Below are 16,358 nucleotides of genomic sequence, written 5' to 3'. Positions count from 1 at the left end.
CCAGGACAGGTACGGCATGTGGTTAGATACAGAGTAAAGCTCCCTCTACACTGTCCCCATCAAACACTCCCAGGACAGGTACAGCACGGGTTTTGATACAGAGTAAAGCTCGCTCTGCACTGTCCACATCAAACACTCCCAGGACAGGTACACCATCGGGTTAGATACAGAGTAAAGCTCCCTCTACTCTGTCCACATCAAACACTCCCAGGACAGGTACTGCACTGGCTTAGATACAGAGTAAAGCTCGCTCTACACTGTCCCCATCAAACACTCCCTGGAAAGGTATAGCATGGGGTTAGATACAGAGTAAACTCCCTCTACACTGTCCCCATCAAATACTCCCACGACAGGTACAAGATGGGGTTAGATACGGAGTAAAGCTCCCTCTCCACTGTCCCCATCAAACATTCCCAGGGCAGGTACAGCATGTGGTTAGATACAGAGTAAAGATCCCTCTACACTGTCCCCATCAATTACTCCCAGGACAGGTACAGCACAGGGTTAGATACAGCGCAAAGCTCCCTCTACACTGTCCCCATCAAATTCTCCCAGGGCAGGTACAGCACGGGGTTAGATACAGAGGAAGGCTTTTCCACACAGTCCCCATCAAACACTCCCAGGAAAGGTACAGCACGGGGTTAGATGCAGCGCAAAGCTCCCTCTACACTGTCCCCATCAAACACTCCCAGGACATATACAGCACGGGGTTAGATACAGAGTAAATCTTCCTCTACAATGTCCCGATCAAACACGCCCAGGACAGGTACAGGCCGGGGTTAGATACAGAGTAAAGCTCCCTCTACACTGTCCCCATCAACATTCCCAGGACAGGTACAGCATGGGGTTAGATACAGAGTAAAGCTCCCTCTACACGGTCCCCATCAATCACTCCCAGGACAGATACAGCATGGGGTTAGATACAGAGTAAAGCTCCCTCTACACTGTCCCCATCAAACACTCCCAGGACAGGTACACGATGGGGTTAGATACAGAGTAAAGCTCCCTCTACACGGTCCCCATCAATCACTCCCAGGACAGGTACAGCACGGGGTTAGATACAGAGTAAAGCTCCCTCTACACTGTCCCCATCAATCACTCCCAGGACAGGTACACCATGGGGTTAGATACAGAGTAAAGCTCCCTCTACTCTGTCCCCATCAAACACTCCCAGGACAGGTACAGCAAGGATTTCGATACTGAGTAAAGCTCGCTCTACACTGTCCACATCAAACACTCCCAGGACAGGTACACCATCGGGTTAGATACAGAGTAAAGCTTCCTCCACGCAGCCCCCATCAAACACTCCCAGGAAAGGTACAGCACAGGGTTAGATACAGCGCAAAGCTCCCTCTGCACTGTCCCCATCAAACACTCCCAGGACAGGTACAGCACGGGGTTAGATACAGAGTAAAGCTCCCTCTACACTGTCCCCATCAAACACTCCCACGACAGGTACAGCACGGGGTTAGATACAGAGTAAAGCTCCCTCTACACTGTCCCCATCAACATTCCCAGGACAGGTACAGCATGGGGTTAGATACAGAGTAAAGCTCCCTCTACACGGTCCCCATCAACATTCCCAGTACAGGTACAGCATGTGGTTAGATACAGAGTAAAGCTCCCTCTACACTGTCCCCATCAATTACTCCCAGGACAGGTACAGCACAGGGTTAGATACAGAGTAAAGCTCCCTCTACACTGTCCCCATCAAACACTCCCGGGTCAGGTACAGCATGTGGTTAGATACAGAGTAAAGCTCGCTCTACACTGTCCCCATCAATCACTCCCAGGACAGATACAGCACAGGGTTAGATACAGAGTAAAGCTCCCTCTACACTGTCCCCATCAAACACTCTCAGGGCATGTACAGCATGGGGTTGGATACAGAGAAAAGCTCCCTCTACACTGTCCCAATCAAACACTCCCATGACAGGAACAAGATGGGGTTAGATACGGAGTAAAGCTCCCTCTACACTGTCCCCAAACTAACATTCCCAGGACAGGTACAGCATGGGATTAGATACAGAGTAAAGCTCCCTCTACACTGTCCCCCATCAAACACTCCCAGGACAGGTACAGCACAGGGTGAGATACAGAGTAAAGCTCCCTCTACACTGTCCCTAGCAAACACTCCCAGGACAGGTACAGCATGGGGTTAGATACAGAGTAAAGCTCCCTCTACACTGTCCCCATCAACATTCCCAGGACTGGTACAGCATGGGGTTAGATACAGAGTAAAGCTCCCTCTACACGGTCCCCATCAATCACTCCCAGGACAGATACAGCACGGGGTTAGATACAGAGTAAAGCTCCCACTACACTGTCCCCATCAAACACTCCCAGGACAGGTACACGATGGGGTTAGATACAGAGTAAAGCTCCCTCTACTCTGTCCCCATCAAACACTCCCAGGACAGGTACAGCACGGGGTTAAATACAGAGTAAATGTCCCTCTACACTGTCCCCATCAAACACTCCCAGGACAGGCACAGCACGGGGTTAGATAGAGAGTAAAGCTCCCTCTACACTGTCCCCTTCAAACACTCCCAGGAGTGGTACAGCACGGGGTTAGATACAGAGTAAAGCTTCCTCCACGCAGTCCCCATCAAACACTCCCCGGACAGGTACAGCACGGGGTAAGATACAGAGTAAAGCTCCTCCACAAAGTCCCCATCAAACACTCCCAGGAAAGGTACAGCACAGGGTTAGATACAGCGCAAAGCTCCCTCTACAGTGTCCCCATCAAACACTCCCAGGACAGGTACAGCACGGGGTTAGATACAGAGTAAAGCTCCCTCTACACTGTCCCCATCAAACACTCCCAGGACAGGTACAGCACGGGGTTAGATACAGTGTAAAGCTCCCTCTACACTGCCCCATCAACATTCCCAGGACAGGTACGGCATGTGGTTAGATACAGAGTAAAGCTCCCTCTACACTGTCCCCATCAAACACTCCCAGGACAGGTACAGCACGGGTTTTGATACAGAGTAAAGCTCGCTCTGCACTGTCCACATCAAACACTCCCAGGACAGGTACACCATCGGGTTAGATACAGAGTAAAGCTCCCTCTACTCTGTCCACATCAAACACTCCCAGGACAGGTACTGCACTGGCTTAGATACAGAGTAAAGCTCGCTCTACACTGTCCCCAACAAACACTCCCTGGAAAGGTATAGCACGGGGTTAGATACAGAGTAAACTCCCTCTACACTGTCCCCATCAAATACTCCCACGACAGGTACAAGATGGGGTTAGATACGGAGTAAAGCTCCCTCTCCACTGTCCCCATCAAACATTCCCAGGGCAGGTACAGCATGTGGTTAGATACAGAGTAAAGCTCCCTCTACACTGTCCCCATCAATTACTCCCAGGACAGGTACAGCACAGGGTTAGATACAGCGCAAAGCTCCCTCTACACTGTCCCCATCAAATTCTCCCAGGACAGGTACAGCACGGGGTTAGATACAGAGGAAGGCTTTTCCACACAGTCCCCATCAAACACTCCCAGTAAAGGTACAGCACGGGGATAGATGCAGCGCAAAGCTCCCTCTACACTGTCCCCATCAAACACTCCCAGGACATATACAGCACGGGGTTAGATACAGAGTAAATCTTCCTCTACAATGTCCCGTTCAAACACGCCCAGGACAGGTACAGCACGGGGTTAGATACAGAGTAAAGCTCCCTCTACACTGTCCCCATCAACATTCCCAGGACAGGTACAGCATGGGGTTAGATACAGAGTAAAGCTCCCTCTACACGGTCCCCATCAATCACTCCCAGGACAGATACAGCACGGGGTTAGATACAGAGTAAAGCTCCCTCTACACTGTCCCCATCAAACACTCCCAGGACAGGTACACGATGGGGTTAGATACAGAGTAAAGCCCACTCTACTCTGCCCCCATTAAACACTCCCAGGACATGTACAGCACGGGGTTAGATACAGAGTAAAGCTTACACTACACTGTCCACATCAAACACTTTCAGGAAAGGTACAGCACGGGGTTAAATACAGAGTAAAGCTCCCTCTACACTGTCCCCATCAAACACTCCCAGGAGAGGCACAGCACGGGGTTAGATACAGAGTAAAGCTCCCTCTACACTGCCCCATCAACATTCCGAGGACAGGTACAGCATGTGGTTAGATACAGAGTAAAGCTCCCTCTACTCTGTCCCCATCAAACACTCCCAGGACAGGTACAGCAAGGATTTCGATACTGAGTAAAGCTCGCTCTACACTGTCCACATCAAACACTCCCAGGACAGGTACACCATCGGGTTAGATACAGAGTAAAGCTTCCTCCACGCAGCCCCCATCAAACACTCCCAGGAAAGGTACAGCACAGGGTTAGATACAGCGCAAAGCTCCCTCTACACTGTCCCCATCAAACACTCCCAGGACAGGTACAGCACGGGGTTAGATACAGAGAAAAGCTCCCTCTACACTGTCCCCATCAAACACTCCCAGGACAGGTACAGCACGGGGTTAGATACAGTGTAAAGCTCCCTCTACACTGCCCCATCAACATTCCCAGGACAGGTACAGCATGTGGTTAGATACAGAGTAAAGCTCCCTCTACACTGTCCCCATCAAACACTCCCAGGACAGGTACACCATCGGGTTAGATACAGAGTAAAGCTCCCTCTACTCTGTCCCCATCAAACACTCCCAGGACAGGCACTGCACTGGCTTAGATACAGAGTAAAGCTCGCTCTACACTGTCCCCATCAAACACTCCCTGGCAAGGTACAGCACGGGGTTAGATACAGAGTAAACTCCCTCCACACTGTCCCCATCAAATACTCCCACGACAGGTACAAGATGGGGTTAGATACGGAGTTAAGCTCCCTCTCCACTGTCCCCATCAAACACTCCCAGGGCAGGTACAGCATGGGGTTAGATACAGAGTAAAGCTTCCTCCACGCAGTCCCCATCAAACACTCCCAGGACAGGTAGAGCACGGGGTTAGATACAGAGTAAAGCTCCTCCACACAGTCCCCATCAAACACTCCCAGGAAAGATACAGCACAGGGTTAGATACAGAGTAAAGCTCCCACTACACTGTCCCCATCAAATTCTCCCAGGACAGGTACAGCACGGGGTTAGATACAGAGGAAGGCTCCTCCACACAGCCCCCATCAAACACTCCCAGGAAAGGCACAGCACGGGTTAAGATGCAGCGCAAAGCTCCCTCTACACTGTCCCCATCAAACACTCCCAGGACATGTACAGCACGGGGTTAGATACAGAGTAAATCTTCCTCTACAATGTCCCGATCAAACACGCCCAGGACAGGTACAGCACGGGGTTAGATACAGAGTAAAGCTCACTCTAAACTGTACCCATCAACATTCCCAGGACAGGTACAGCACAGGGTTAGATACAGAGTAAAACTCCCTCTACACTGTCCCCATCAAACACTCCCAGGACAGGTAAAGCATGTGGTTAGATACAGAGTAAAGCTCGCTCTACACTGTCCCCATCAATCACTCCCAGGACAGATACAGCACAGGGTTAGATACAGAGTAAAGCTCGCTCTACACTGTCCCCATTAAACACTCCCTGGAAAGGTACAGCACGGGGTTAGATACAGAGTAAAGCTCCCTCTACACTATCCCCATCAAACACTCCCAGGACAGGTACAGCATGGGGTTGGATACAGAGTAAATCTCCCTCTACACTGTCCCCATCAAACATCCCACGACAGGTACAAGATGGGGTTAGATATGGAGTAAAGCTCCCTCTCCACTGTCCCCATCAAACATTCGCAGGACAGGTACAGCATGGGGTTAGATACAGAGTAAAGCTCCCTCAACACTGTCCCCATCAACCACTCCAAGGACAGGTACAGCACGGGATTAGATACAGAGTAAAGCTCCCTCTACACTGTCCCCTTCAAACACTCCCAGGACAGGTACAGCACGGGGTTAGATACAGAGGAAGGCTCCTCCACACAGTCCCCATCAAACTCTCCCAGTAAAGTTACAGCACGGGGTTAGATGCAGCGCAAGCTCCCTCTACACTGTCCCCATCAAACACTCCCAGGACATGTACAGCACGGGGTTAGATACAGAGTAAATCTCCCTCTACAATGTCCCGATCAAACACGCCCAGGACAGGTACAGCACGGGGTTAGATACAGAGTAAAGCTCCCTCTACACGGTCCCCATCAATCACTCCCAGGACAGATACAGCACGGGGTTAGATACAGAGTAAAGCTCCCTCTACACTGTCCCCATCAAACACTCCCAGGAGAGGTACAGCACGGGGTTAAATACAGAGTAAAGCTCCCTCTACACTGTCCCCATCAAACACTCACAGGACAGGCACAGCACGGGGTTAGATACAGAGTAAAGCTCCCTCTACACTGCCCCATCAACATTCCGAGGACAGGTACAGCATGTGGTTAGATACAGAGTAAAGCTCCCTCTACACTGTCCCCATCAATCACTCCCAGGACAGGTACACCATGGGGTTAGATACAGAGTAAAGCTCCCTCTACTCTGTCCCCATCAAACATTCCCAGGGCAGGTACAGCATGGGGTTAGATACAGAGTAAAGCTTCCTCCACGCAGTCCCCATCAAACACTCCCAGGACAGGTAGAGCACGGGGTTAGATACAGAGTAAAGCTCCTCCACACAGTCCCCATCAAACACTCCCAGGAAAGATACAGCACAGGGTTAGATACAGCGCAAAGCTCCCTCTACACTGTCCCCATCAAATTCTCCCAGGACAGGTACAGCACGGGGTTAGATACAGAGTAAAGCTCCCTCTACACTGTCCCTATCAAACACTCCCAGGACAGGTACAGCACGGGGTTAGATACAGAGGAAGGCTCCTCCACACAGTCCCCATCAAACACTCCCAGGAAAGGTACAGCACGGGGTTAGATGCAGCGCAAAGCTCCCTCTACACTGTCCCCATCAAACACTCCCAGGACATGTACAGCACAGCGTTAGATACAGAGTAAATCTCCCTCTACAATGTCCCGATCAAACACGCCCATGACAGGTACAGCACGGGGTTAGATACAGAGTAAAGCTCCCTCTACACTGTCCCCATCAACATTCCCAGGACAGGTACAGCATGGGGTTAGATACAGAGTAAAGGTCCCTCTACACGGTCCACATCAATCACTCCCAGGACAGATACAGCACGGGGTTAGATACAGAGTAAAGCTTACACTACACTGTCCACATCAAACACTCCCAGGAGAGGTACAGCACGGGGTTAAATACAGAGTAAAGCTCCCTCTACACTGTCCCCATCAAACACTCCCAGGACAGGCACAGCACGGGGTTAGATACAGAGTAAAGCTCCCTTTACACTGCCCCATCAACATTCCGAGGACAGGTACAGCATGTGGTTAGATACAGAGTAAAGCTCCCTCTACACTGTCCCCATCAATCACTCCCAGGACAGGTACACCATGGGGTTAGATACAGAGTAAAGCTCCCACTACTCTGTCCCCATCAAACACTCCCAGGACAGGTACAGCAAGGATTTCGATACTGAGTAAAGCTCGCTCTACACTGTCCACATCAAACACTCCCAGGACAGATACACCATCGGGTTAGATAGAGAGTAAAGCACCGTCTACTCTGTCCCCATCAAACACTCCCAGGACAGGTACAGCACTGGCTTAGATACAGACTAAAGCTCGCTCTACACTGTCCCCATCAAACACTCCCTGGAAAGGTACAGCACGGGGTTATATACAGAGTAAAGCTCCCTCTACACTATCCCCATCAAACACTCCCAGGACAGGTACAGCATGGGGTTGGATACAGAGTAAATCTCCCTCTACACTGTCCCCATCAAACACTCCCACGACAGGTACAAGATGGGGTTAGATACGGAGTAAAGCTCCCTCTCCACTGTCCCCATCAAACATTCGCAGGACAGGTACAGCATGGGGTTAGATACAGAGTAAAGCTCCCTCAACACTGTCCCCATCAACCACTCCCAGGACAGGTACAGCACGGGATTAGATACAGAGTAAAGCTCCCTCAACACTGTCCCCTTCAAACACTCCCAGGACAGGTACAGCACGGGGTTAGATACAGAGGAAGGCTGCTCCACACAGTCCCCATCAAACTCTCCCAGGAAAGGTACAGCACGGGGTTAGATGCAGCGCAAAGCTCCCTCTACACTGTCCCCATCAAACACTCCCAGGACATGTACAGCACGGGGTTAGATACAGAGTAAATCTCCCTCTACAATGTCCCGATCAAACACGCCCAGGACAGGTACAGCACGGGGTTAGATACAGAGTAAAGCTCCCTCTACACGGTCCCCATCAATCACTCCCAGGACAGATACAGCACGGGGTTAGATACAGAGTAAAGCTCCCTCTACACTGTCCCCATCAAACACTCCCAGGACAGGTACACGATGGGGTTAGATACAGAGTAAAGTCCACTCTACTCTGCCCCCATTAAACACTCCCAGGACAGGTACAGCACGGGGTTAGATACAGAGTAAAGCTTACACTACACTGTCCACATCAAACACTCCCAGGAGAGGTACAGCACGGGGTTAAATACAGAGTAAAGCTCCCTCTACACTGTCCCCATCAAACACTCACAGGACAGGCACAGCACGGGGTTAGATACAGAGTAAAGCTCCCTCTACACTGCCCCATCAACATTCCGAGGACAGGTACAGCATGTGGTTAGATACAGAGTAAAGCTCCCTCTACACTGTCCCCATCAATCACTCCCAGGACAGGTACACCATGGGGTTAGATACAGAGTAAAGCTCCCTCTACTCTGTCCCCATCAAACATTCCCAGGGCAGGTACAGCATGGGGTTAGATACAGAGTAAAGCTTCCTCCACGCAGTCCCCATCAAACACTCCCAGGACAGGTAGAGCACGGGGTTAGATACAGAGTAAAGCTCCTCCACACAGTCCCCATCAAACACTCCCAGGAAAGATACAGCACAGGGTTAGATACAGCGCAAAGCTCCCTCTACACTGTCCCCATCAAATTCTCCCAGGACAGGTACAGCACGGGGTTAGATACAGAGTAAAGCTCCCTCTACACTGTCCCTATCAAACACTCCCAGGACAGGTACAGCACGGGGTTAGATACAGAGGAAGGCTCCTCCACACAGTCCCCATCAAACACTCCCAGGAAAGGTACAGCACGGGGTTAGATGCAGCGCAAAGCTCCCTCTACACTGTCCCCATCAAACACTCCCAGGACATGTACAGCACAGCGTTAGATACAGAGTAAATCTCCCTCTACAATGTCCCGATCAAACACGCCCATGACAGGTACAGCACGGGGTTAGATACAGAGTAAAGCTCCCTCTACACTGTCCCCATCAACATTCCCAGGACAGGTACAGCATGGGGTTAGATACAGAGTAAAGGTCCCTCTACACGGTCCACATCAATCACTCCCAGGACAGATACAGCACGGGGTTAGATACAGAGTAAAGCTTACACTACACTGTCCACATCAAACACTCCCAGGAGAGGTACAGCACGGGGTTAAATACAGAGTAAAGCTCCCTCTACACTGTCCCCATCAAACACTCCCAGGACAGGCACAGCACGGGGTTAGATACAGAGTAAAGCTCCCTTTACACTGCCCCATCAACATTCCGAGGACAGGTACAGCATGTGGTTAGATACAGAGTAAAGCTCCCTCTACACTGTCCCCATCAATCACTCCCAGGACAGGTACACCATGGGGTTAGATACAGAGTAAAGCTCCCACTACTCTGTCCCCATCAAACACTCCCAGGACAGGTACAGCAAGGATTTCGATACTGAGTAAAGCTCGCTCTACACTGTCCACATCAAACACTCCCAGGACAGATACACCATCGGGTTAGATAGAGAGTAAAGCACCGTCTACTCTGTCCCCATCAAACACTCCCAGGACAGGTACAGCACTGGCTTAGATACAGACTAAAGCTCGCTCTACACTGTCCCCATCAAACACTCCCTGGAAAGGTACAGCACGGGGTTATATACAGAGTAAAGCTCCCTCTACACTATCCCCATCAAACACTCCCAGGACAGGTACAGCATGGGGTTGGATACAGAGTAAATCTCCCTCTACACTGTCCCCATCAAACACTCCCACGACAGGTACAAGATGGGGTTAGATACGGAGTAAAGCTCCCTCTCCACTGTCCCCATCAAACATTCGCAGGACAGGTACAGCATGGGGTTAGATACAGAGTAAAGCTCCCTCAACACTGTCCCCATCAACCACTCCCAGGACAGGTACAGCACGGGATTAGATACAGAGTAAAGCTCCCTCAACACTGTCCCCTTCAAACACTCCCAGGACAGGTACAGCACGGGGTTAGATACAGAGGAAGGCTGCTCCACACAGTCCCCATCAAACTCTCCCAGGAAAGGTACAGCACGGGGTTAGATGCAGCGCAAAGCTCCCTCTACACTGTCCCCATCAAACACTCCCAGGACATGTACAGCACGGGGTTAGATACAGAGTAAATCTCCCTCTACAATGTCCCGATCAAACACGCCCAGGACAGGTACAGCACGGGGTTAGATACAGAGTAAAGCTCCCTCTACACGGTCCCCATCAATCACTCCCAGGACAGATACAGCACGGGGTTAGATACAGAGTAAAGCTCCCTCTACACTGTCCCCATCAAACACTCCCAGGACAGGTACACGATGGGGTTAGATACAGAGTAAAGTCCACTCTACTCTGCCCCCATTAAACACTCCCAGGACAGGTACAGCACGGGGTTAGATACAGAGTAAAGCTTACACTACACTGTCCACATCAAACACTCCCAGGAGAGGTACAGCACGGGGTTAAATACAGAGTAAAGCTCCCTCTACACTGTCCCCATCAAACACTCACAGGACAGGCACAGCACGGGGTTAGATACAGAGTAATGCTCCCTCTACACTGCCCCATCAACATTCCGAGGACAGGTACAGCATGTGGTTAGATACAGAGTAAAGCTCCCTCTACACTGTCCCCATCAATCACTCCCAGGACAGGTACACCATGGGGTTAGATACAGAGTAAAGCTCCCTCTACTCTGTCCCCATCAAACATTCCCAGGGCAGGTACAGCATGGGGTTAGATACAGAGTAAAGCTTCCTCCACGCAGTCCCCATCAAACACTCCCAGGACAGGTAGAGCACGGGGTTAGATACAGAGTAAAGCTCCTCCACACAGTCCCCATCAAACACTCCCAGGAAAGATACAGCACAGGGTTAGATACAGCGCAAAGCTCCCTCTACACTGTCCCCATCAAATTCTCCCAAGACAGGTACAGCACGGGGTTAGATACAGAGTAAAGCTCCCTCTACACTGTCCCTATCAAACACTCCCAGGACAGGTACAGCACGGGGTTAGATACAGAGGAAGGCTCCTCCACACAGTCCCCATCAAACACTCCCAGGAAAGGTACAGCACGGGGTTAGATGCAGCGCAAAGCTCCCTCTACACTGTCCCCATCAAACACTCCCAGGACATGTACAGCACAGCGTTAGATACAGAGTAAATCTCCCTCTACAATGTCCCGATCAAACACGCCCAGGACAGGTACAGCACGGGGTTAGATACAGAGTAAAGCTCCCTCTACACTGTCCTCATCAACATTCCCAGGACAGGTACAGCATGGGGTTAGATACAGAGTAAAGGTCCCTCTACACGGTCCCCATCAATCACTCCCAGGACAGATACAGCACGGGGTTAGATACAGAGTAAAGCTTACACTACACTGTCCACATCAAACACTCCCAGGAGAGGTACAGCACGGGGTTAAATACAGAGTAAAGCTCCCTCTACACTGTCCCCATCAAACACTCCCAGGACAGGCACAGCACGGGGTTAGATACAGAGTAAAGCTCCCTTTACACTGCCCCATCAACATTCCGAGGACAGGTACAGCATGTGGTTAGATACAGAGTAAAGCTCCCTCTACACTGTCCCCATCAATCACTCCCAGGACAGGTACACCATGGGGTTAGATACAGAGTAAAGCTCCCACTACTCTGTCCCCATCAAACACTCCCAGGACAGGTACAGCAAGGATTTCGATACTGAGTAAAGCTCGCTCTACACTGTCCACATCAAACACTCCCAGGACAGATACACCATCGGGTTAGATAGAGAGTAAAGCACCGTCTACTCTGTCCCCATCAAACACTCCCAGGACAGGTACAGCACTGGCTTAGATACAGACTAAAGCTCGCTCTACACTGTCCCCATCAAACACTCCCTGGAAAGGTACAGCACTGGGTTAGATACAGAGTAAAGCTCCCTCTACACTATCCCCATCAAACACTCCCAGGACAGGTACAGCATGGGGTTGGATACAGAGTAAATCTCCCTCTACACTGTCCCCATCAAACACTCCCACGACAGGTACAAGATGGGGTTAGATACGGAGTAAAGCTCCCTCTCCACTGTCCCCATCAAACATTCGCAGGACAGGTACAGCATGGGGTTAGATACAGAGTAAAGCTCCCTCAACACTGTCCCCATCAACCACTCCCAGGACAGGTACAGCACAGGATTAGATACAGAGTAAAGCTCCCTCAACACTGTCCCCTTCAAACACTCCCAGGACAGGTACAGCACGGGGTTAGATACAGAGGAAGGCTCCTCCACACAGTCCCCATCAAACTCTCCCAGGAAAGGTACAGCACGGGGTTAGATGCAGCGCAAAGCTCCCTCTACACTGTCCCCATCAAACACTCCCAGGACATGTACAGCACGGGGTTAGATACAGAGTAAATCTCCCTCTACAATGTCCCGATCAAACACGCCCAGGACAGGTACAGCACGGGGTTAGATACAGAGTAAAGCTCCCTCTACACGGTCCCCATCAATCACTCCCAGGACAGATACAGCACGGGGTTAGATACAGAGTAAAGCTCCCTCTACACTGTCCCCATCAAACACTCCCAGGACAGGTACACGATGGGGTTAGATACAGAGTAAAGTCCACTCTACTCTGCCCCCATTAAACACTCCCAGGACAGGTACAGCACGGGGTTAGATACAGAGTAAAGCTTACACTACACTGTCCACATCAAACACTCCCAGGAGAGGTACAGCACGGGGTTAAATACAGAGTAAAGCTCCCTCTACACTGTCCCCATCAAACACTCCCATGACAGGCACAGCACGGGGTTAGATACAGAGTAAAGCTCCCTCTACACTGCCCCACCAACATTCCGAGGACAGGTACAGCATGTGGTTAGATACAGAGTAAAGCTCCCTCTACACTGTCCCCATCAATCACTCCCAGGACAGGTACACCATGGGGTTAGATACAGAGTAAAGCTCCCTCTACTCTGTCCCCATCAAACACTCCCAGGACAGGTACAGCACGGGTTTCGATACAGAGTAAAGCTCCCTCCACACTATCCCCATCAAACACTCCCAGGACAGGTACAGCACGGGGTTAGATACAGAGTAAGCTCCCTCTACACTGTCCCCATCAAACACTCCCAGGAAAGGTACAGCACGGGTTTAGAGACAGAGTTAAGCTCCCTGTTGTATTTGGGAATTGTGTGTGTTTTTGGAATGATTGATTTCCCTCTCACCCCTCAGGCAATCAGGGCACTGATCTCTTCAGCGTTGCTGTACATGAGTTTGGACATGCCATTGGGTTGGCCCACTCCTCTGCCAAAGATTCCATTATGAAGCCATATTATGATGGTCCTGTGGGAGAAGCTAGGACGTACGAGCTCCCTCAGGATGATATCCACGGAATAGAGCAACTGTACGGTTAGTGCTCCAATCATGTGTGCGGAATTCATTCTCCCTTCATCTCCAGTCCCTCACTCACTCTCCCTCCATCTCCAGTCCCTCACTCTCTCCCTCCATCTCCAATCTCTCACTCTCACTCCCTCCATCTCCAATCTCTCACTCTCTCTCCCTCCATCTCCAATCCCTCACTCACTCTCCCTCCATCTCCAGTCCCTCACTCTCTCCCTCCATCTCCAATCTCTCACTCTCACTCCCTCCATCTCCAATCTCTCACTCTCTCTCCCTCCATCTCCAATCCCTCACTCACTCTCCCTCCATCTCCAGTCCCTCACTCTCTCCCTCCATCTCCAATCTCTCACTCTCACTCCCTCCATCGCCAATCCCTCACTCTCTCTCCATCTCCAATCCCTCACTCTCTCTCTCCATCTCCAATCCCTCACTCTCACTCCCTCCATCTCCAATCCCTCACTCTCTCTCCCTCCATCTCCAATTACTCATTTCCTCTCTCTCCATCTCCAATCTCTAACTCTCACTCCCTCCATCTCCAATCCCTCACTCACTCTCCCTCCATCTCCAATCTCTCTCTCACTCCCTCCATCTCCAATCCCTCACTCTCTCTCCATCGCCAATCCCTCACTCACTCTCCCTCCATCTCCAGTCCCTCACTCTCTCCCTCCATCTCCAATCTCTCACTCTCTCTCCCTCCATCTCCAATCCCTCACTCACTCTCCCTCCATCTCCAGTCCCTCACTCTCTCCCTCCATCTCCAATCTCTCACTCTCACTCCCTCCATCGCCAATCCCTCACTCTCTCTCCATCTCCAATCCCTCACTCTCTCTCTCCATCTCCAATCCCTCACTCTCACTCCCTCCATCTCCAATCCCTCACTCTCTCTCCCTCCATCTCCAATTACTCATTTCCTCTCTCTCCATCTCCAATCTCTAACTCTCACTCCCTCCATCTCCAATCCCTCACTCTCTCTCCCTACATCTCCAATCCCTCACTCTCTCTCTCTCCATCTCCAATTCCTCACTCACACCATCTCCAATCCCTCTCTCTCTCTCTCTCCCTCCATCCCCAATCCCACACTCTCTCTCTCTCCATCTCCAATTCCTCACTCACACCATCTCCAATCCCTCTCTCTCTCTCTCCCTCCATCCCCAATCCCTCACTCTCTCTCTCTCCATCTCCAATTCCTCACTCACACCATCTCCAATCCTTCTCTCTCTCTCCCTCCATCTCCAATCCCTCACTCTCTCTCTCTCCAGCTCCAATCCCTCACTCTCACTCAATCCATCGCCAATCCCTCACTCTCTCTCCCTCCATCTCCAATCCCTCACTCTCTCTCCCTCCATCTCCAATCCCCCACTCTCTCTCTCTCCATCTCCAATCTCTCACTCTCACTCCCTCCATCTCCAATCCCTCACTCTCTCTCCCTTCATCTCCAATCCCTCATTCTCACTCCCTCCATCTCCAATCCATCACTCGCTCTCTCTCCCTCCATCTCCAATCCCTCACTCTCTCTCTCTACATCTCCAATCCCTCACTCTCTCTCACTCCATCTCCAATCCCTCACTCTCTCTCCCTCTATCTCCAATCCCTCACTCTCTCTCCCTCCATCTCCAATCCCTCTCTCTGTCTCCCTCCATCTCCAATCTCTCATTCTCTCTCCCTCCATCTCCAATCCCTCACTCTCTCTTTCTCCATCTCCAAACTCTCACTCTCTCTCCCTCAATCTCCAGTACCTCACTCTCTCCCTCCAACTCCAAACTCTCCCTCTCTCTCCATCCATCTCCAATCCCTCACTCTCTCTCCCTCCATCTCCAATCCCTCTCTCTCTCTCCCTCCATCTCCAATCTCTCATTCTCTCTCCCTCCATCTCCAATCCCTCACTCTCTCTTTCTCCATCTCCAAATTCTCACTCTCTCTCCCTCAATCTCCAGTACCTCACTCTCTCCCTCCAACTCCAAACTCTCACTCTCTCTCCCTCCATCTCCAATCCCTCACTCTCTCTCCCTCCATCTCCAATCCCTCTCTCTCTCTCCCTCCATCTGCAATCTCTCATTCTCTCTCCCTCCATCTCAATTCGCTCACTCTCTCACCCTCCACCTCCAATCCCTCACTCTCTCTCCCTCCATTTCCTATCCCTCACTCTCTCTCTCCCTCCATTTCCAATCCCTCACTCTCTCTCCTTCCATCTCCAATCCCTCTCTCGCTCTCCCTCATCTCCAATCTCTCATTCTCTCTCCCTCCATCTCCAATCCCTCACTCTCTCTCTCTCTCCATCTCCAATCCCTCACTCTCACTCCCTCCATCTCCAATCCCTCACTCTCTCTTTATACCATCTCCAAACTCTCACTCTCTCTCCCTCAATCTCCAGTACCTAACTCTCTCCCTCAAACTCCAAACTCTCACTCTCTCTCCCTCCATCTCCAATCCCTCACTCTCTCTCCCTCCATCTCCAATCCCTCTCTCTCTCCCTCCATCTCCAATCTCTCATTCTCTCTCCCTCCATCTCAATTCGCTCACTCTCTCACACTCCACCTCCAATCTCTCACTCTCTCTCCCTCCATCTCCAATCCCTCACTCGCTCTCTCCCTCCATTTCCAATCCCTCACTC

At 51.1% G+C, this 16,358-nt stretch overlaps 1 protein-coding gene across 1 annotated transcript in view; it reads left to right on the top strand.

The window, feature by feature from the left end:
* LOC140396034 (matrix metalloproteinase-17-like) overlaps positions 1 to 16,358 on the top strand; it is a 267,207-nt gene that overhangs the window by 180,847 nt on the left and 70,002 nt on the right. Inside the window, exon 5 of the mRNA XM_072484101.1 lies at positions 13,580 to 13,756. Coding sequence (XP_072340202.1) covers positions 13,580 to 13,756 — 177 coding nt within the window. The remainder of the gene's footprint in view (positions 1 to 13,579; positions 13,757 to 16,358) is intronic.

This window comes from Scyliorhinus torazame, chromosome 19 (assembly GCF_047496885.1).
Source record: "Scyliorhinus torazame isolate Kashiwa2021f chromosome 19, sScyTor2.1, whole genome shotgun sequence".
Lineage (NCBI taxonomy): Eukaryota > Metazoa > Chordata > Chondrichthyes > Carcharhiniformes > Scyliorhinidae > Scyliorhinus > Scyliorhinus torazame.
Note: the sequence above shows the minus strand (reverse complement) of the source record. Positions and strands in the feature narration are given on the sequence as shown.